Genomic DNA, 24,139 nt, shown 5'->3' on the forward strand with positions numbered 1-24,139 from the left:
TATTTCTATTTACCTATACTAAAATTATTGTCCAGAAACCAAGTGTCTTAGGACAGCGCTGACAACGCTGAGGATGACAAAGTGATAGCAATATATGTCGCAAAAATTAATTTTGCGGTCATATAAAAAATTCAGAAATTGCAAAAAACAAGCTTTTTCATGTTAAAACTCAAGCATGAACTGGATACACAAAAACTTCAAATTGAACATTTCTGCATTGATCCAGATTAGCCTGGGGTCCTAGCTTATCTTATCAGCATATGATGCACAGCTAGATCGGACCAGGATGCCAGTCTAGTTCCCAGAACTACTGGATTACTGGTACCTGTAACAATAACTACAACTGGTACCTAGAACTAAACATTGTCTTTCAAACAAAACCAATGTCACAAATAATTCATTCTTAAAATGCCTCATAAATTTGACACTATAAAATTATTTCATATATTAAAACATGCAAGAGATTCAAATGAAACAATATTTAATAATCCTGCATAATTTTAACCACTTAATTGAAACTGTGTTTGATCCCTATTTTCTATTTTTAGCCATGGCGGCTAGTTTGTTGATGGATTAAAACTTTCGGATACAATTCATAAAATAAATACTCTAAGGAACATTCATTTAAAGTTTTAAGGTATTTGGCCCAGTAGTTTCAGATTTTTTGAATAGTTTACGACGGCATGACAATGGCGGAAGCCAAGTGATGGCATAAGCTTATATTGACCTTTTGGGCCACGTTTTAAAAAAAGTCGATTTGTAAGGATTAAAATGATGAACAAAAAACAGAGAAAGCCAATACACATCATTAAATATATAAAATCGCATTAAGCTAAAATGTTATAAAAAGCAAAATACAAGCCTGTTAAAAAAAATATAATGGAGTTCAACTCTCTCGTAAATGTATTTACCTGCTCAACAATTTAATTTAATTACTTATAAAGGATACAAATCCAATTAAAATTTAAGCAAAAACATGATATATATATATATAGATCTAAATAACATATACAAATTACCATTAATTCATATTTGGAACAGCATTTACAACTTGTAATATGTTGTATACATAAGGAATGGAAAATAAACAATAAGAAAAATGCATATGGTACACTGAATATGATTAAAAAGGACAATACATACTCATCATAGGTCAATATTTTCATAGCACACATAAAACATATCAATGTGCTCAGCAATCAAAACATCAATTAAAAGCATGAAAATCTTCTATAATATCATTCCATTTTCAACCAAATGAAGAATACTGAAGAAATGGTACTATATATTTATAAAGTTACTATGGACCTTCATTTATTTTCAAAGTACAATGTATCTTCATTTTGAAGAGCAGATGTATATGATGACTAAATCATTTTGGTGAGTGTTACGAAAAAAGTTTCTTGCATGATAGACTTAAATATTTAAAGCCATCATTTTGTTTCTTTCTGTAAAAATTAAACACTTTGTTGCTCTGTTAATGCCCCAAAGTTTTGATGTCTAAAATACTTTAACCTTAGGCATAAATCCTTTACAAGATAATGAAATGAGGTGTCAAATAAAGGTCAACATACAAATTCTCCACTAGAACATGTAAATATATATTCAGTTCATCATTTGGAAGAAAATGGATTCTAACATTACATTATAAGATTGACCTGATTCCACATGGCTTAAACAGCTACTTCATCATTGACAGGAATTCTATAAAAAAAAATTAAGAATGTGTCCCCATGGACAGAGATGTTGTCCCACTTCCATACAACATTATATAGGGGCATAACTCAAGAACTTTAAAAGTGATGCTACCCAAATTTGTACTTGATCTGAGTTTTGTGGTAATGAGTAATGTGTATAGGTTTCATAATGTTTGGTTTGGGCAAACTTAAATTTCAGAATGGCAACTTAATTTTTTTTCTTCGATTTTTTAAGGGGCATTTAAACTATTAGTTAAAGTGACACCACCAGAATTCAACTTGATCCGTTTTTGTTTTTGTTTTAAGCATTGTCTATAAGTTTCATATCATTTGGTTGAGGCAAACTCAAGTTAGAGAACAGAAACCAATTTTAAGATGTACAGACGGACAAGGGTAAAACTAAATGCCCCTCCGCCAGGGTGGGGGCATTAAAATCATAGAGCTTGTAAGCAATGATGGGTAAAGCTTGCTTTAACTTATCAGTGGGAGTAAAATTGAACATTGCATTGTATGAAGCATTGGTTGTAGTTGATTCAACTACAATTATGGACAAAGGAAGATAACTCCAATTTTAAAGATTACTCTAACAATGACATCATTGATATTTTGAGAACAGATATTAGAGATTTTCTTGCAAGGTATAATATCATTTGTAACATGAATATCTGATCACATATTTCATTGATAAATTTCTGGAAATGTCCATGGATAGGATTCATAGAATGTTATGATCAATGCACTATATTTTGTGCATATCAAAAGTAGTGAAAACCCTTGAAAGATATAAATATCAATTCAGTATCAAAGGATTTTGATTAAATTTTCATGCAAAAATAAACTTTACAGATTTTTAAACTATCAATTTACATATCCTTGTTCATCTTTACAATAATGAGAATACACTAAGTTTTGTATTGGTGAAATGCTGTCTTATTGGATAAAGAGAATATGTGATACATTTTGTACAACAAAGATATAAAAATTAATTATTTGAAACACAATAACATTTGAAAATTTGATTAGCAACATCATCAGTTACACAGCTGTGTAGGCCATATATAATCAGGTCAAATCAATTAGTTAAATAAAATATATAAGTCAGGGGCGGATCCAGCCATTCAAAATAGGGGGTGGGGGTTCTAACCCAGGATAAAAAGGAAGGGGGGTCCAACTATATGTCCCCATTCAATGCATTGATAGACCTAAAAAGGGGGTTTAAACCCCCAGAAAACCCCTGGATCCGCCACTGTATGTTTATCTGGTTATAATATAACAATTCAAAACTGTGCAATAAAATAAAGTATTCTTCTTTCCGCCAACTTGGCTTACAAAGCAGACCTGCTGCTTATCAACAAACAATACTAGTTTGTAACAGTATATGCTAGTTCAGATGTCCCTTTTGATCAGAGAAGAAACTGGAACAGTGGCTGCTTATCAACAAACAATACTAGTTTGTAGCAGTATATGCTAGTTGTCCCTTTTGATCAAAGCGGAAACTGGAACATGGGGCTGTTAAACGACAAACAATTCTTATTTGTAACAGATAACAATTTTAGATGTCCTGTTTGATTAGAAAAAAAAAGGAACTAGGGCTTCTTATCAACAAACAATATTACTCTTTAAAATTGTTTCTTTGGTTCTGAAATAATAATGTTTTTTTTAATGAAATGAGGGCCAACATTACACCCACTTTCTTTACTCATTTTACAATCAGTAAATTCAAATTCAAATACACATTCAGATATATAATTTCAATCACCAACTAAAAATAGCCATTGAATTATTTTTTTCAAAATGCAATTCTATCTGATCACTGGAAACTGTTTTGTCCTATATTCTTATGTGAATCTAATACAATAGAAACCTCACAGAAATGTGTTTGATTTGATGTTAATCATGATAATGAAACTACTAGCATTTCATTTTCCATCATGGGTTAGAAAAAAAGGAAATAACAACCTTTGCACTTAATTAACTAACTGTAAAGTTAAATTTACAAATAAGAAAATTTGAAATGAAAGGACATGATATAATCGTATCTAATGCCTATTTTCCTTTGGCCAAAGCTAATCCTGGTCATTTCTTACAGAAAATTTTCTTTTCTTATGCATTATGTGTGCAAAAAAATGGATTTGATCACTGGCCTGACAATGTTTTAAACATTGCACATGTTGTAATTAGGTGTAGGCTAGATAGATGTGGTGGGAGTGGGAAGATGAAACATAGCTCGGCTCAAATAAGTCTTTACTTTACAAGGAACAGGTAATTTTGGAACCAGTTGAACAATATTTCTTTTTCGGTGCTGGTAAAGTCTCTTTTGTATGACTAGACGACTAAGATTAGCCAGACTATGTGGCGAGTTCATGTTATTTTTGTACCATTCGAGGAACGCTGGATCATCAGCCATCAGTTCCTCAGGAATCCCTGGACCCTTCCATTTGATCCAGTCTGTCAAGTTTAACATATCACATCCAGCAGAATACAGGACCTTGATACAGGGAACTTGATATTTCAAATCTTCCTTATAAAGACCAGTACTGAGCGAGCTGACACATACATACAGAGGGGTACGACCCTTATTATCAAGTTTGTTAACATCAGTATCTGCTCTGAGAAGAATTTTGATCATATCTTTCAGCTTCCAGTGGGCAGCTACATGCAATGGAGATTTACCAGCATTGTCAGACCTGCAAAATAAATCACAGATGAAACTATTTTTACATTTTGTAGGTTTTTTGCAATTGAATGCTATATACTCCCAAATCAATGGCTAAGGAGTACAAATAGAAGGAGAGAGGCAAATTGCCCACCCCTGTTCCTACACCACTTTAAATACTGTGGATTCATTTATTTCTGTGGGTACCAACTTTTGTGGATTGCAGAAACCTTGCATATTCATGGATATGTGATTTTGTGGTTCTACAAAAGTCTAGATACTACTTAATAGAAATTTGTATTTCGTTGAATATTTAAATTTGTGGCTCACATGTACCCACGAAACCCACAAAAATTGGTATCCAACGAATAATAATGAATCCACAGAAGTCTTGAATCATGAATCATCACACATAAAACACTTCACAAGATAAAGTGAGTTCACAAGCTGAAATGTCTTGCCTTCCTTACTATTCATTTTGATATTATGTTGACAGTCCTAAATATAAAGCTTTATTATACTTCAAGAGTTTTTTTCCTATATAAAATAAATGAAATAGTTGTGCTATTTCATTCTAAAGACAATTTGCCAGTTAATAGTTTCAAAGACTATTGCCCCGGTTAATAGTTTCATAATCATCTTTCCCGTACTTTTCCATGCTTATTTTTCATTGGACGATAATGATGTCATTGACTACTCTGCTTGGTTACGTATGCTTTGCAACGTCAAACTCACTCTTATATTGTAAACGGTGGAATCTGTTTGTTTTGATTGTAATTTCACTTACAAGAAGCAATTATAAAAGAGAAAGAAAATCTTCATGGAAATTTTTTAAAAGATCTAAAATATAGTACCTTATTCATAATATGGGTTCGCTCTCCGTATATTAAAAGTGAATTTGGGTTTGGTGTACTTTAACTAGGATTTATAATAAGCACGGAAAGTTTAACACAAGTATTTGTAGTCTTGATTGAAATCAATGAAATATCTATAAATACAAAACGAATTATAAAAAAAAAGTAAAGTTCATCATGTGCATGTAAAGTTATGTCACATTTTTTCTTTCTTTCAGATAACATATGGATAAGGTATATACACTTTTAGAAAATTAGTTATTTGGTATATAAAAACACTTAATGGCTGTGTAGTTCAGTATAATAAAACACCTAATGACTGGTTGTGCGGGTAATAGCAAGTTTGTTGTCCCTTCGCATACCAACTATTGCTCTCGGCTTTGCCTCAAGCAATAGTTGGTACCTCAGGGACAACAAACTTGCTATTACCCTCACACCCAGTCAATAGGTGTATATTATTACAACTGTCACATAAACCTAACATTAACCAAGAAAACTAAACATTGAATTTGACTAATGAACCATGCAAATGAGGTCAAGGTCAGATGAACCATGCCAGGCAGACGTGTACAGCTAAAATTGTTCTATACAACTTATATAGTTGACCTATTGCTTATAGTTTAAGAGAAACAGACCAAAACACAACAACTTAACACTGAGCAATGAACCGTTAAAATGAGGTCAAGGTCAATTAAAACCTGGGTGACTGACATATAGATCATAAAATATTTCCATTCACCAAATATAGTTGACCTATTGCATATAGTATTAGAAAAAGACCAAAACTCAAAAACTGAACTATTACCACTGAACCATGGATATGAGGTCAAGGTCAGATAACACCTTCCTGCTAGACATGTACACCTAACAATCATTCCATACACCAAATATACTAGACCTATTGCATACAGTTTAAGAAAAACAGACCAAACAACAAAAACTTAAAGTCATAAGAAACCTCAAATAAAAAAAAATAATGCATGTTTTTTTTAACTCAATGGATAGTTTTCATTATAAAACTTATGTACATATACTTTTTCTGAAGAAAATTCTTTAATTTATTCATATTTAGAATAAGTTTACTTTATTTTAATTGCTTCCTTCCAGGAAGCAATTCCCCCGACATATTTTCCGTATGCAAAGTGACCTCAGTGTGACCCATCTCATAAAAATCCGGTGATCACAATACGCATGGATGTCCTTAAAATAAACTATTATTTGAATTTACATGTTAAACACGTGCTCAATTTCCATGCTTTTTTGTTGATTTTTTGTCGATTGTTGACAAACAGGTGACAATCGTTAAACTTCAGCTTCAAAACACGAACTTTAATTACCTGCCATATTTTCACAACAACACTGACCGATTGAAAAAAAAAATTGACGATTATACGAAATTTACACGAAAACAATGATAAATTTGTGCACAGAAGACTAAGTTAATGATGTTTGTATGCATTGGTTCAAGAATTGGAAGAACATTATTTTTCACCGGTCAATCGTTTCTTATGAATTTAACTATAACCACTTAACCAAAAAATGAGGTCAAGGTCAGATGACACCTGCCAGTTGGACATGTACACCTTACAGTCCATCCATACACCAAATATACTAGACCTTTTGCTTATAGTATCTGACCACCAAAACTAAACCTGGTTCACTGATCCATGAAATGAGGTTGAGGTCAAGTGAAAACTGTCTGACAAACATGAGGACTTAGCAAGGTTTGCACATACCAAATACAGTTATCCTATAACTTATAATAAGAGGGAATTTAACATTACAAAAAATCTTTTTTTCAAGTAGTCACGGAAACATGAAAATGAGGTCAAGGACATTGGACATGTGACTGATGGAAACTTTGTAACATGAGGCATCATAGTACAAAGTATGAAGCATCCGGGTCTTCCACCTTCTATAATATAAACTTTAAAGAAGTTAGCTAACGTTGCCGCCGGCTAAATCACTATCCCTATGTCGAGCTTTCTGCGACAAAGGTCACAGGCTCTACAAAAAGTCTGTGCAATTTAGAAAATAGTCAAAAGTGTTCAGCCTTACATCTAAGTTTATCAAATTTCAAGCAAATAGAAAACTTTCCCTGTTGTACATGTAATTAAGGCTACAAGCAAACAGCAATCAAGACATTCATGACATAATGTTTACTCCCATATTCTTTGGGGTAAGAGGATGTTGAAAATGTATATCCTAGGTTTGTAAGACCTGACCAAAAAGCTTGCACAAGACAAGATGAAAATGTACATTCTGAAAAACAAAGTGCAGGAATCATTGGTCCAAAAGTGCAAATAAATTTTTGCATGTGTACAATGGTGTAGCAACAGATGAAAATGAATACTGTAAATTCAGAACTTAATGCATGCATTTATTATTGCAATTTATGGAGAATTGACAATAATGAGATAGATTTACTATATATAGACATTTTAGAAATTCTACATTCAGATGCATACATCAGTTTGGAATGCTTGTTTTTAATTATAACGATTCAAACCCAGCTGCACAATTCGCATTAATAAAATCCTAGCAATAATTTCTGAATTTACAACAAACAGGCTATTATTTCAACTTGGAATTAATTTTAATTATGGAATTTGCATAATTTCTTGTGCTTAAAATTTTTAACGAATTCCATGTTTATTCAGCATTACAATTTTTTAAGCATTGCACAACACTTTTCATACAATGTATTTTGTATAGATAGTGTTGTGGCTAGCACAGTACATTCTATTGAAAACATGCATTCTTCTTTGTTATAGAAAGTGTTGTGTGCTGCACATAACATTAAAACAGAGCCTATCTAACTTTCTTATTTTTCAATATGTTTTCATCCTAAATATGCAAGCAATATTTGCTAGCCGACTTTAGGCAAATAGAAATCTATTGATCCCTTTCTGAAGAGTTCAAGGGTGAAACAAAACATCTTTCAATTAAAATCTATGACTTACAATTGTAATGATGCCCCACCAGAGAGAAGTCTCTCTACAGCTCTATAACTGGAATGTACAATCGCATTCTGTACACATATATACAATGGAGTCTGTCCAGCTTTGTCACATTTGTTAATGTCAGCACCTGAAATCGGAATCATACTTTGGTAATACATCATTAAAATTGTAAGTCCCTTATTAAAAAAATGTATGAGTGGGGGTTGGAAGGGTACTGATCCCAAAATCCCAAGTTCCAGAATTTAAATAAATTGAAATCCCAACATCCCGAAATTCAAAAAAAGAATTCCGCCATCCCAAAAGGGTCAATCCCGAAATCCTGAGCTTAAAAAGGCTGATCCAGGAGTCCTGAGAAAGGTCTTATCCCTCCTCATGTATAATGAGGCAAATTTGAACTGTTGACGGTTTTGCTATCTATATTGGCCTTTTAGGTTTCCTTGCTGCTTTTTATTATTTTAAACTTTTTGTGTGCAGTCTGTACTAGGAGAGGTTCACTCCAGAAGTTATATCATCCATTATACCACTTCCAGTGTCACTGATGGTGAACTAAATTCCCACCAAGTAGCCAGTGATTTTGTATTGGCTTGATTCAAATTACATATTTTGTCTGTATTTAAAATTTGAAATTCTTATGCGATAATTCTACAGCTAATGTTGTTACTCACTTATGGCAAAGTTGTTCTGAAAAGGTTTTTACAGTTCCCTCTACATTTATAGCATGTTTAGGCACTGTTGGTTTTTGTGCTGAAACTTCTATATTTGTGACTTTCAAAACATTTGGGTTAATATGTACCTCATATAAGATGACTTTGCTCAAAATGTGTTGTGTCTTGTGTGCATGGAAATCAGTAAATGTTTTCTATTGACTTCACTCGTATAGATAAAAGAAGATATATTATGAAAGCCAATGGTACAACTATCCATCCTAGTCACAATTTGTAAATGTAAACCATTATAGGTCAAAGTATGGTCTTCAACACAGATAGAGCCTTGGCTCACACTTAACAGCATCCTATAAAGAGCTCCAAAAATAACTGATGTAAAACCATTAAAACAGGAAAACCAATGGTATAATCTTTATAAATTAAATTAGAAATGTGTCCATGGGACTCAGATGATGCCCCCACTTATATATCATATAAAGTTATAAAGGGACATAACAGAAGAACAGTTAAAGTGACACTACCTTAATTTGGTAAAAATCCAGATATAACATTAATTAGGAAACATTAAAACATTTTTGTAAACAGCATGGAAATCAGTAAGTGTTTTCTTTTGATTTCTCTCATGCATGATTATCGTTTATGATATTAAAGTAGATCTGTCATATAGGATTTTGAATAGAAACATCGGAAGTACACCAGTAACTTATTCATGGTCCCAATACTTTCTATGTTAAATTCATCCATTTCAAGCAGGCACATCTTTTTTGTTAATATTTCAAATAAAGTGACCATCATTACATGTCAAAGCAACACTTTATGGTGTCTTGTACTGAAAAAAATCAACATACCTTTAATGGCATATAAGATAGAAATGGTTCCCGGAACTTCCGATGTACCAAAACAGGTATTTCAGATCTGACAAACAGACAAAATGTACCCTCTTTTTAAAATTTTGTGCATTTTTTTCAGTATTCAAAATTATAAGTCAAAAAGTGTTCTACAATGATCACCAGTCCTTCAGCTTTTATTTGATGCCAAAAATACCTAATTATTTTACATATTTTGAAAGTTACAGGCCCGAGACCACAATTAAGAAATATATGAGAAAGGGAAAGAAAAAAAAATGAGAAAAAATACAATATAAATGAAGGGAACTATATATATTCGTGAACAAGCGAAAAGCGGGATCATTAATTGTGGTCTTGGGCCTATAAGGGGCCAAATACTTGACCAATACCAATAAAACTTGGCATGATTTAAGCTTAGTGAATTATGAGTCAGTTTACAAAGTTTCAAAGCCATATGATATATGTTATAGAAAATGTGGCATTTTTTATATCTCATCTTTAGTTGCTGAGTTGTGACGTTGAAATAGAACAATTTCAACTTTCAACTTTGGGCTTCAAAAATCCCTAAAAAACAATAAATTGCACTTTTTAATATCTCAATGTATAAGATTTTATCTATTGAAAGAAATATTTAGCATACTAAATGCATCAGACTTATAGAAAATGGACCCAACAGTTGATTTTATATGACCCTGTGCCAAAAAATAGAGGTTTTCAAATGAAGTGAGGCCTTATACATTGTTATATGAAATGTAATATTTTCCACTTACAACAATTTTTTGAAATTGTTTAGTTAAACCAAAACCTTCTACATATCATAAATGTTCCTTTTATGTAAATATAAGTTACAAATAGCATAACACATGAGTATGACATGGTCTTAAGCAATGTCAAGCTTAAAACAAGAATGTGTCCATAGTACACGGATGCCCCACTCGCACTATCATTTTCTATGTTCAGTGGACCGTGAAATTGGGGTTAAAACTATAATTTGGCATTAAAATTAGAAAGATCATATCATGGGGAACATGTGTACTAAGTTTCAAGTTGATTGGACTTCAACTTCTTCAAAAACTACCTTGACCAAAAACTTTAACCTGAAGCGAACGGACGCACAGACGAATGGACGCACAGACAAACGGAGGCACAGACCAGAAAACATAATGCCCCTCTAGTATCATAAGTGGGGCCTTAAAAACAAGTTGACAATTTAGGCCGTTCCCTATACTTTCATATTAAATTGCATATAAATGAAATGGGAGATTGAAATATGCTTCTTTTTGCTCAAATCCTTGCTGAGATATGATCAAATATGAAGCCTAAATGTAACAAGACTGCTGCTTTCAACTACGGTATATATGTAGATAGTATGGTCTGATGTAAAGTTTATTCACTTTACTGTTTAAAACCTGCATGAAATTTCAGCCTCAAAAGGCCAATATTTTAACCATCAGTCATCCAACAGAAGAAAATAAAGGTTGTCTGTGAAACAGACAAGGTTTAACAACAAGTAATAAGTGCCTTTGATATAGATTCAGAGCAATTTGTTTCAGTTGCTTTGTACGGACTGTTAGACTTAGACCATTAAAACAGCACATTTTGCACTATTTTTATGTTTATATCTACTTTTCTTTGTGTTTCAGAGTTCACAGAGGAGTAAAACAACTGAAATTAATACCACAAACACAAATAGATATCAGAAAACACCTGCCAAAGAAAAAGTAAGGATGCTGCTTTTGCAAAAATATTGAAAAAAGTGAAAAAGCTACATTTTGGGCAGATAAGCTGAAAAGTGACTTTTTTACAAAATTTCTATCAAATAAAAGTGGAAATCATTTCTTCTCACAGAGTTTGACAAATTAAAACCAATAGATCATTCAGAGAAGTTGTCAAACAAATAATTAAAAATTTGCTGAAATGCACCTCTTAGACCCGAGACCACAATTAATTCCTCTATCAGTTCTTTATAAAGTTTTGTCTCATTAAAATAAATCTACCTGTGTTTTTTGTCAGATCTTTTATGAGTGTAATGTACTGTAAAAGTCAAAAAATATATCCAAGTTTCAGAAAAATTGCTGGTATAGATTTTACAAATTTAGCCAATACACATCCATACCCCTATGGACAAGTCAAGAGATGTTCGAAGACTGTAAATTTACCTTTTTGCACCTGGCCTTATTACTCTTTCCATATCAAAATCAGTTAAAATAAAACATCCAAAAGTTTATTTCAGCTCTCTTCTTTCATTTCCACCCCAGAAAAATTAAGAAATATATGAGAAAGGGAAAGAAAAAAAATAAAGAAAAAATATACTATAATTAAAGGGAACTATATTCGTGAACAAAAAAAGCGGGGTCATTAATTGTGGTCTTGGGCCTACACTCATGGGTAGGAACTATTTTGTGTTAAATATGTACTTCTTTCTGGTACTGTGGATTCATTTATTTTCGTGGGTATCAATTTTCATGGATTGAAGAAAATTTCGTCGATATTTAATTTTGAGGTTTGTCCAATATTTGCATACAAGCCTATAGAAAATTTGAAATTTGTTGAACATTTGAATTTGTTGTTCACCTCTACCCACGAAACCGACGAAAATTGATATCCAACGAAAAATAATGAATCAACAGTATGTGCTTTCTTGCCAGACCCAAATTAGTGGTGTTACACCTGTAGCAGTTACTGGTGTATATCATGTATATATGTTACATAAATAAACTGTTGACACAGAGATGTCAAGTTTTGCAATATTGATAGTATAACAAATGTTGAAATTAAATGGAAATATGTTAACATGAAAACTATGCAATCATTTAAAGTCCTTGAACCATGATTAAGGGGAGGGGTCAAATAATTTCCAAAGAAATGAGATGTGCCAATGCTAATACAACTGCATACTAAATATCATTGACCAATCCACTGGTGTTTCCCCATAAACAGACCTAATCACAAACAAATACAATATTGATGGCACCACAGCTTAAACAGTATGCTCATATTTAATTTTTTTACCTCAGCGAAGGGAGACAAAAAATTATGATTAAAACAATGCCAGGCCTAGTCTGTCTTAATCTTGAAGTTACATTATAGCACATTTTCTTACATTAACAAAATTATGGTAAATTTTCAGGATTTTATTCTTTTGATTAACAGCGATAACAGAAAATTAAAATTATGAAAAAAATTTCAAGCTAAAAACTACCTGTTCAAGACTATTATTTTAAAAAATATATTACCAGCTTTTAACAAAATATCTAGCAAAATAGGTCTCCCATGGAAAGCAGCTTTATACAGAGGTGTACAGTCATTTCTATCAGTCATATTTATCTTTGCCCCTGCTCTTATTAAAATCTGAAATAAAGCAAATTTAGAATATATTCATATGAAAACAAATGCATCAAACTAAGAAATAAAATTATTCGCTGAGCTCAGCCTGGTACGACCTCAGAGCTTGAACTCTGAATATTTGTTGAGTTAGGGCACAATATTCAAACTTGAAGTTGGTACTGTCTGAATTTGGAGTGTGATCAATTTTTTTTTTTTACACAATATAGGTTTCTGACACAAAATAAAAATGGTGAAAGATCTCAAAATTTGGAAATGGGTTCACTTGCAAGTGTATAATTCAATCTCATTAAATCCTTATTCATGTTAACTTCAATTTAACCCCTTATCTAGAAATTGATAATGCTTGCAGTGTGCGTGGTCAGTTATTAAAAGGAAAAGAATGTCGACATTGAAAATGAAACAAAGGTAAATCATTTGATTGACTGATTTGATCCTCAAATAAAATGCTTTGCTGTACGCAGCCTGATACGACTGCAGAGAAATGAGAAAAATTGTACTTATACTTACTTAAGTTATTGACAAATTTCCAATTATGCTAAAATAATTGGCAAATTTCCCATTATACTTGAAAGTTTAAATGTTGAAAATTTTGTCAGAAATCAAACCAACTTTATTAAAGTTTAAATCAGTGTTTACATTCAAAAAATTCATTGAAAATATAATAAACACAAAAAATCCCATGCAGTTTAATAATGTTAAACATGTTATTTCTATCTATTTGTGTGAAGATACATTTTTTACTCGGGTAAATTAATCAATGAGCGATAGGTTTCTCTTAGAAGAAATTTAAAGGTCCCAGTTAATAAACTACACAGAGAACAATACCTATTGTATTTGTTCAATGGGACAAATGAACTGCCAAAAGTTTAAATGGACAGGTAACTATCAGGTGAATCTATGGAAAGGTACAATTGGGTTCGAAATAAATTAATATAGAGGTCCATTTTGTAACACTTTGTGATCAATTTATTTGGCAATCATCAATGGCAGTCAGCAGGGTTTAAAAACATCAGTTGTTCGACCTGCTAGTCAAATGTGTTTTGTTCAAATATATTTTTTCACTTTTTTCGTCTTTTGGAAAATGTTGTTTGTGCTGTATTTAGACCCTCTACAACGAAATTTGTTACATGCACACATATAAAAATTGTGGTTTTTATCCAACGCAATCATAGGTTTGAACGTTGTTTTCAATTTAGACTTGTTTATACCTATGATAATTTACACATTCTGTTTGGTGTGTATCTCCTGCAATATCTTATTCTGAACTAAAAGAGACCACAAGTGAGTCTGTCAGTCAGCATAAACTGCAATCTGAGTTTTATCAGTTATATCTTACAGATCTTTGCAAAAATCTTGAATTTGATACATACCTCAGTAATTTCTACATGGTTTAAAGAAACAGCTGCCAACATAGGAGTTGTACTATCTTTAACACTAGGTACATCTGGATTACTCCAGGGATAGTTCAGATCAGCTCCATGTGTAACACATAATTTTACACCCTCTTTATCGTTAGCCATCACAGCCAGATGGAGATCCCTTTCCTTCTGAGGCATTCCAAGAGAAACTGTCTCTGCACATTTTGTGGATTTTGAATTGCCCATTCTTTAAAAAATAAATAATAACATATATTCAGTGTAAAATTAACAGAAAATGACATTGTTAATCATAACATTTGGCATCAATGGCAAAAAGCTGAAAAATATCTTAAGATTTTGTTATGTGTACAGTTGTTTTGTGTTTTAGTATTTTGTCTTTTTTGCCATGGCATTGTCAGTTTATTTTTGACTTTTGAGTTTGAATGTCCCTGTGGTATCTTTCACCACTCTTCTTTTCACACTCAAATAATGGCACATGCAAATAAAATGCTTCATCGATCACAGTCTGATGCGACCACAGAGGTGGAACCCTGAACAGTTGGGACAAATACAATACAATTGAAATTGTTTAAAAGATTTGAATATATTTTCGAAGATGTATTGCTATTGCACAATACCATGCTATAATATAGCCTATTGCTCAATACTGTGCTGTTGTACAATACCATGCTATAATATAGCCTATTGCTCAATACTGTAGCTATTGTACAATACCATGCTATAATATAGCCTATTGCTCAATACTGTGCTGTTGTACAATACCATGCTATAATATAGCCTATTGCTCAATACTGTGCTATTGCACAATACCATGCTATAATATAGCCTATTGCTCAATACTGTGCTATTGCACAATACCATGCTATAATATAGCCTATTGCTCAATACTGTGCTATTGCACAATACCATGCTATAATATACAAATGTAGCCTAATGCTATTGCCCAATACTGTGCTACATGTATTGCACAATACCATGCTATAATATAGCCTATTGGGCCTCAGGGAAGATAAGTAATTGTAACTAACTGTGTTTACCCTCTTTAAATAAAGAATTTACAAATGTATTATTATTATTATTATTATTATTATTATTATTATTATTATTATTATTATTATTATTATATACAATACCATGCTATAAAATAGCCTATTGCTCAATACTGTGCTATTGCACAATACCATGCTATAATATAGCCTATTGCTCAATACTGTGCTGTTGTACAATACTTAGTTAATCTGTTATATATATAATTTACTCATTCTGTTTAATGTTTAATTTTATTGTTCAAAATGACAAATGGATTAGACATAAGTTTTACAACTTAGTAACGTCTTCTCCAAATGTTTAATGTGTGTCCTGCCATATCACTATTTGTTGCTTTTATATATAAATCAGAAATAATGATTATCTATGTCATGTATGTGAAAATGAAAATTTTGGGGGAATAAAAAAAGTTTTGAACAAGATAAAACCAAAAAAAAGAGAAAAAAGTATGAAAAAAATGAACCTCTTCCCCAAAACTAGAACAAAAGACTGCCAGAGTGACAGCAAACAGGATTTTCCTGCAAAGGTGGAACCCAGGACAGTTAAGCAAGATGACACAACATTTAAGCTTAAAACAGCTCTGAATTGGATTGTAATTGAATATAAGACACAGCATAGGTTTGTGACACAAAATAAATGGGGTTCTGGAGAAAGAAAGATAACTCCAATTTGTAAAGAAGACTTTAAAATATTTTTAGAAATGGAGGGTAAAAAATGCTTTAATTTATCAGTGGAAGGCAAAATTAAACATTGCATTGTATAAAGCATTGATTGTAGTTGATTCAACTATAATTGTGGACAAATCATGGACAAAGGAAGATAACTCTAATTTTAAAATTACTAGATTGATTTTTATTTTTTTTATTTTAGCAATTTTTCCTTTTGTACAGGGCATAACTCTATAACAGTAAAAGTGACAGCACCAATTCGAACTTGATCTGTAACATGTGATAATAAGCATTGTGTATTAGTTTCATAACATTTGGATGAGGCAAACTAAAGTTAAATGAAGTTAGAGAACAGAAACGAAAAATTTAGCAATTTTTCCATTTGACAAGGGACATAACTGTAGAATGGTAAAAGTGACGCTACCCAAATTCAAACTTGAACTGGTAATTAGCATTGTGTATACATTTTGTAAGAGTCATAACATTTGGTTGAGGCAAACTAAAGTTAGAGAATGGAAATTAAACCAATAATGGGACGGACGGACAGACAGACTGACAAGGGTAAAACTTAATGCCCCTCTGCTTTGGCAGGGGCATAATTATTTTAAATACAGATCTTCAAAATATATTCAATTACGATCATTCAAGCAGTCACTACATGTCAGTGAGCCAGTATACTCTCGACTAAATAATATGTAGTATTTATATTTGTTCATGTTGAAAAAATGCAAGTGAAGTTGGTTTACCATAACATACAAAAATGTATAAGTTGAATGTAATGGTTTAGATCTGTGTAAACGTTGCTTTTCATAATTTAATAAAAATATACATAGACAAAACTGGGTGATTGTGTAGTAAACAACAAAGACATGATCCTGGACAGTAGACAGAAAAAATATACCAATAGAGAAAACTACGCATTAATAGACTATTTGTTAGATAACTTTGTTAAACATACATATCATTTTGATGTAAAGATAAGAAACAACTGGGACTAATTCATTGAGTGCCATGAAACAATGAATTTCATAAACATGATAAAAAAAAATTTAAATTGATTTTTTTTTGCTACTTTTGCTACTTTATCTTTACTTAATATAATATAAAAAATAGTTAGTTTTGTGTACTAGATATTTAGTTTTGTATACATACAGGTTGCACTATAATGAACCATTCATTCATTTGACTTATTGTTGGGTAACTGAAAGCACATATTTATTTTTATTTGGCACAAGAGGAAAAAAATAATTCTGTAACTATAAATGAATAAAGAAAACATAAACTGAAACAACTGTTTTTGTTGTTATAGTTTAATTGTATTCTCAGTTATGAATTGAACAATATAAACTAAAACATATAAAGGAAATAGAGCATCAACACGACGCGACAAATGACATTAAAAAAAAAATACAGTTATTTTTTTTTATGCAAAATGTGATGCTATCCAAAATTTCTGGGGAGAACACTGATCCATTTCTTTTGTTCCATTCACAGAAATACAAGTATTGAGGTGCAATCTCCATGTCAATATCTTTATATCTGTACCTTTCTTTCAATATAATGGGAACAATTTAACAAGATATTAAACAAACTTTAGGCAAGGTTCACTCAGTTGGTTTGCTTTACATGTATATATTATGGCTCCAATAACTACATTATCAAGTGGCCTGTTTGATACATGTTTGCCTCTACTGACTAGATGTACCTGTACAAGTAAGCTGTGAATTTGAGCATGCTAGAGTTTATCATGTTCCTGTTTATAATTGTTCACAGAATTTATATTTCAAAAGTGCATATAAAGTGCATTTACAAATTAAAGATAAGAAAGTTTTAGCCTTCAACCCTCTTGCTGCTACTACGATGTAATTAAATGTAGTTTAATATGGTTGCATTTTGTTCACTATAAAAGGCAGCAGCTAGACATCTTTGACATCACAATGCCAACTACTGTATAGCGGCAAATTTTCGCTTACATGTATTTTCGCGGATAGAACAAAATCGCCAAAATAAATTCCACCATTTTAAAAGGCACATGCAAAGGTATAAATAAAAACATTGAATCCGCCAAAATAATAACCGCCAAAATATTTCGTATACCTTATTCAATGAAAATCTCGAAATTTTACAACTGTGAAAATAACCCGCTATACGGTATGTGTATGACGTCATGTGACATATTTCATCATTCAGTGATTACAATAGAGAGCCATTAAAGAACAAGAATGTGTCCATAGGACACTGATATATCGATGCCATATTTGCACTATCATTTTCTATGGTCAGTGGACTGTGAAATTGGGGTAAAAAATCAAATTAGGCATCTAAATAAGAAAGATTATTTCAAAGGGAACATGTGTACCAAGTCTCAAGTTGATTGGACTTCATCCAGTCTGTGCCAACCAGTTTTAGGGTTTGTCAGTCAATCACTGATTCAAGTAACATAATGTCCATAAAGGTTGGAAGTAAGAGTTGTCTTTCTTTAATAATCACCTATTTAAGTAGTACAAATTTAATCACTAGAGGTGGTGCGCAAGTAGCTGGGGCATAAAAACATAACACTATATTTACACATTGCAATCTTCTGTGGTTAATTTCATTCATTTTGAAAGAGATACAGCAATGAGCAAGTTCATAATGTATGCTTTTATGAATGGCATGCAGTCATACATGTATTTATCTCTATCTCTTAAAAGACTTTCATCTAAGGCATGTTAAGCTATACAATGTATGTTTTCCTTAAGAAGTAAACAAGGACATGTTCGTGTATTGGTCCCTTTGTATTATACCTTGACTCTAAAGTCTCAAGTTGATTGGACTTCATCCAGTCTGTGCCAACCAGTTTATAAAGGTAATATGGTAAAAGACTCCAATGACCCTAAAACCTTATGGAAATGTCTTCATAGTCTGAACCCAAAAGTTAAAAACACACCATATGAGTTAGCCACAGAAGATAACAATACAACTAAAAGTAAAAAATGTATAGCTGATACTTTTAATAACTTTTTCACTTCCTGTGCTGAAAAACTAAGAGAACAAGGAAATTATACACCTGTTAATAAAGCAGATTTTAGTAACCTTAGTAAATTTGTTAAAAATAAATTACATAAACATGAAAAATTTTCTATACCACCAGTGAACATGAATGAGCTATTTAATGAATTAGCAAAACTTGATATAAATAAAGCATCTGGTATGGATAATATTGGACCAAAAATCCTAAGATTAAGTGCCCCTTTTATTGCATCACCTCTTACATATATATTTAACAGAATGATAGATACTGGTATATATCCTTCATTACTGAAGAATGCTAAGGTAACACCAGTTTTCAAGGATGGTGACAAGCTTCTAACAACAAATTACAGACCTATATCTGTTCTTCCAACTTTATCAAAATTAATAGAAAAACATGTTTCTAATAAAATGTACAAATATTTATCAAAACTTAAACTTTTACACCCTACACAATCTGGTTTCAGGCCGCAACATTCTTGTCAAACTGCACTTATCAATATCATTGACAAATGGTTGCAAGAAATGAATGATGGTAATTTAAATCTAGCAATTTTATTAGATTTTAAATAAGCTTTTGATTTGGTAGATCATGATATTCTTTGTTTAAAGCTTAAAATTTATGGATTTAGTGAGGCTTCTGTTAGTTTTTTCAAGTCATACCTCAATAACAGAAAACAGCAGGTAAACATTTGTAATGTTTATTCTGAACAACATGTAAAATTTGGTGTCCCCCAAGGTTCTATACTTGGTCCCCTATTGTTTGTACTATTTAAAAATGACCTTCCCTTATGCATTGAAAATTGTGAAACAGACCTATATGCTGATGACATCACTCTTCATAAATCTGGGAAAAACATAGAAAACATACATGATGAGGTTCAAGAAGATTTATACAGGGTTGAAGAGGGGTGTAAAATGAACAACATGTTCATTAATGCAAATAAAACAAAATGTTTGGTTACTGGAACAAAACAGAAACTATCAATTCAGACCTGTCAACCAAACTTGATAATAAATTCAAAAGTATTACAAAATTCTTCATGTGAAAAATTATTAGGTGTTAAAATTGACAACACACTTAACTGGAAAAATCAAATTGACCAAGTTTGTGCTAATATATCATCCAGAATATACCTTCTTTCTAAAATAAAGAAATTTTTAGATATAAATGCAAGGAAAACATATAACAATGGGTATATTCTTCCCTTAATTGACTACTGCTGTATTATTTGGGGTGAATGTAAAAAAGAAGGGATAACAAGAATTTTAAAACTTCAAAAAAGGGCAGCAAGATTAATTCTAGATGCAGATCCTTTATCCCCCTCAGCCCCCTTATTTAAAAAACTTGGGTGGATGACAGTTGACAATAGAATAAAATACCACAAATATTTACTTCTATATAAATGTATGCGTATGGAAGCACCAATGTACATAGTTCAAAAGTTTAAACTGAAATCAGATAATAATCCTTACTCCTTAAGAGGTGTCACTCAAGGTAATCTGATAGTTCCTAAGCCAAAAGCTGAACTATTTAAGAAATCCTTTGCTTATTCTGGATCAATATTATGGAATGGACTACCACACACAATGCGTAAAGCTCAAAACACTTTTACTTTTAAGCAAAGTATCAAGAAGTACCTAACACAACCCTGATAAGAAATGTTTGCTACAATGTATTTGTATATTTTTTATTTTTTATTTTCATTTGATTTTTTTACTACATGTATACATCTTAAACAGCATTATATCTTATGTTAATAACAATTCCATTCTCAATTTTATTATTGAACTACATGAGTGTAAATTAACTATGTGTAAATATCTGTTTTGATTGTATTGTAATTTGTACAAATGGATGTGAGGGCCTCAGGGAAGATTAGTTTATTGTAACTAACTGAGTTTACCCTCTTTAAATAAAGAATTTATTATTATTATTATAGTATAGGGACCCTTAAAGTAAAAGAAGGCCATTCAAAGGCGGTAGGTCTTTTCACCACCAAACACCATCGCACACCGCCGAACAACCCAAAAATTATTTTTTACATGTTTTTTTTATATAAATGTGACCTAAATATAATATTTAAATTATCAATTCTACAAATTTAAGATTAAGAGACCAAATATCAACATCGAACAGACAAAGAGAGTCTATAATATTACTTGAACTCAAACATCCACCACTGGACACCTCAACTGATATTTGTTTTCTTCATTTTTTGTTCTTCTTTTATAAAATAGTTATACCAATAATAAGAAAAGAGACAATGTTAAAATCATGAACAAAATTTAAATATTTAATATATTAGTATAAAAGTCCGAGGTAAGGTAGATGTCAAATGATTCTTTTCACACAATGAAATCCGGAAAAAAGTGATGAATTCAGAGAAGGTTTCATGTATATTGATTATATTGATTATCGACTTTTTCAGAATGATGCACATAAAAATTAAAAGATTTGTTAAATTATATGTAATTTGATTGATTTGATTGTTTTATTGTATAAAATCACTGATTTTCTTAATGGTTTTTTTGGGTGTTCGGCAGTGTTCGGTGGTGAAATGACCCACCCATTCAAAGGCACACATAAGCATTTCCTTAAACATATATATACTCGTCTCATGGGTTTTCAACTTTTCATACTATTATGAATGCATTGTGATGTCAGAATTTCCATTGAAAAAGCATGCATAGTACATGTAGATTTTTGTAGTACTGGTTCATGTTTAAATGTACTTTAATCATTCTAATCATTTTCTGTGCTTTATTTTGTAATTCATTTGATTGTATAGCTCAAATTTTGGGCACCATGATTGGTTAATAAAATTATCTATCTATACATGTAAGGTACAAAAACATGATCTGACCATGCTGACGATACGACTATTTCAGACAATGAGGTTCAGAATGCGCAAATAACAAAGGTAGTATAATCAATTCATAGATTGTGGTCATTATTTGGCAGAAGCAGAAGGCAACCACTATTTTGTATTACAAAAATGAAAATATGGCCAAAAACATACCGACGTCTATATACAATGTCTAATAGTAATAGAAATATGTTGCTTTGTAGAACCTGTCTGACAGTCAGCGTCTAGTGCTTAGATACATAAGTTTAAAAGGCGTATGCAAACTAATACCTGAATAGGCGAATTCAATCAATAATATAAATAAAAGAGGGTGTAGATCCTTCTTTCAACTATTTACAAACATTTTGCTCATTATGAAATCGTCACTAGATGTCGACACCAGTATTTTATTACTACATCGGAAGGGATAAGAAATTAATTCCGTTTTCTTCAACCAGAGACACTATATATATATATAGATGTCTCTGATACATATCATAGAACCATTGTCCAAAGACGTAAGCCAACCCTTGCGGCGGATTCATGGATATGGAAAGGGGCTAAGTTTTTAAGTTTGGAACCTTGTTTCTTCTTCTTCTTCTTCTTCTTCTTCTTTAAGTTTTCCAGTTTTCCATCTGAATAAAGATGATTAATTTAATAACTGGTGCATACGTGGCCTATTTATTTAAAACTAGTTAAAATTTTAGTTATATACAAAACGATACAGAGAACATATGTAGTCACAGGAGATGAAGCTATTTAAATGATAGTGGAGAGAACAGCATATGTAAGCTGATCTCTGAAAGAGTCGACTGTCTGTGTAGTTAGTACTGATGTTGGTAAAAAATTCCATTGAGTTATTGTGTATGGGAAAAATGAAAATCTGTACGAGTCTTTTGATGTATATATGTGTCTGAAGGTGTGAGAATGATGTTGTGTTAAAAGAGGCCAGTTGAGTGTGTTCAGCATGTTTGACACACTGCTAGTATTATGATACCTGTTGCAGGCATACCGAGCAGCTCTCTTTTGGACCATCTCTATCTTCGACAGATTCTGAAGTGTGGGGTCCAAAACTGAGCAAGAGTATTCGAGTTTGGGACGGACAAGTATGTATGCCCAGAGACATATCTGTATATATGTCTCTGGTATGCCTGGCTCTTGATGTTTTGATTTGATGTTTTCAGGTTTCTTCGAAGGAAGCCGAGTGTTTTGTTGGCTTTCGAGATGTTGTCATCTATGTTTGTCCCATTTAAGGTTTGATTGTAATGTGATGCCTACATATAAGTACTTAGCAGATGTAACAGTTTCAAAAATATGATTGTGAAGAGTGTAATAAAATTAACGGTATCAATTTTCTTGCACCAGATGCGCATTTCGACAATACATGTCTCTTCAGTGATGCTCGTGGCCAAAATATTTGAAATCCAAAGCTTATATAAAAGATAAGAGCTATAATCAAAAAGATCCAAAAAGTATAGCCAAATACGTGGAAGGAATCAGAGCTTTGCATGAGGGAGATACATTCCTTAATTTCTAATAATTTCTATCATTTTGTAACAGCAAATTTTAATAACACAAAAATCCGTATTTTCATGCCAGTACCGAAGTACTGGCTACTGGGCTGGTGATACCCTCGGGGACTAATAGTCCACCAGCAGAGGCATCGACCCAGTGATAGTAATAAAACTAACGTAATTATGTTGTAAAGGTTGACGTTTAGTTGTGACAGAGATAATATTACACTTGTCCATGTTGTCTGGGTGGGAAGCCATCAGCCAGTCCTCTTCCCATTTTGCAGCTGCATCAAGTTAGCTTGCAGTTTAAGGCAATCACTCTGGGATTTAACTGGCATATATATGATACTGTCATCAGCAAATAATCTTAGTTTGCTATGTGTAAAATAGTCTGGAAGGTCGTTAATATAAGCCAAAAATAAGACTGGACCTAAGACAGTACCTTGTGGAACCCCAGAGACTGTGCTTGATGATCTTCCATCCAGAACAACTGATTGGGTTCGATCGGAGAGAAATGCAGAGATCCAGTTTAAAGTGTTGCCATTAATGCCAAAATAGTGTAATTTGTAAAGTAAGTGACGATGCGGAACTTTATGAAAGGCCGTCGCAAAGTCCATTATTACAAGGTCTGTTTGTGTA

At 32.0% G+C, this 24,139-nt stretch overlaps 1 protein-coding gene across 1 annotated transcript; it reads right to left on the reverse strand.

Annotated features, from left to right (window-relative positions):
- Positions 1–1,984: 1,984 nt before the first annotated feature.
- LOC139521896 (serine/threonine-protein phosphatase 6 regulatory ankyrin repeat subunit B-like) lies at positions 1,985–22,398 on the reverse strand. Its single transcript, XM_071315605.1, has 5 exons — positions 22,278–22,398; positions 14,402–14,636; positions 12,920–13,034; positions 8,171–8,297; positions 1,985–4,384 (listed from the first exon to the last, which is right to left on the reverse strand). The coding sequence occupies exons 2-5, from the start codon at positions 14,633–14,635 to the stop codon at positions 3,886–3,888; spliced, it is 975 nt and encodes a 324-aa protein (XP_071171706.1). The 5' UTR covers position 14,636; positions 22,278–22,398; the 3' UTR covers positions 1,985–3,885.
- Positions 22,399–24,139: the final 1,741 nt, after the last annotated feature.

Source organism: Mytilus edulis, chromosome 4, assembly GCF_963676685.1.
Source record: "Mytilus edulis chromosome 4, xbMytEdul2.2, whole genome shotgun sequence".
Lineage (NCBI taxonomy): Eukaryota > Metazoa > Mollusca > Bivalvia > Mytilida > Mytilidae > Mytilus > Mytilus edulis.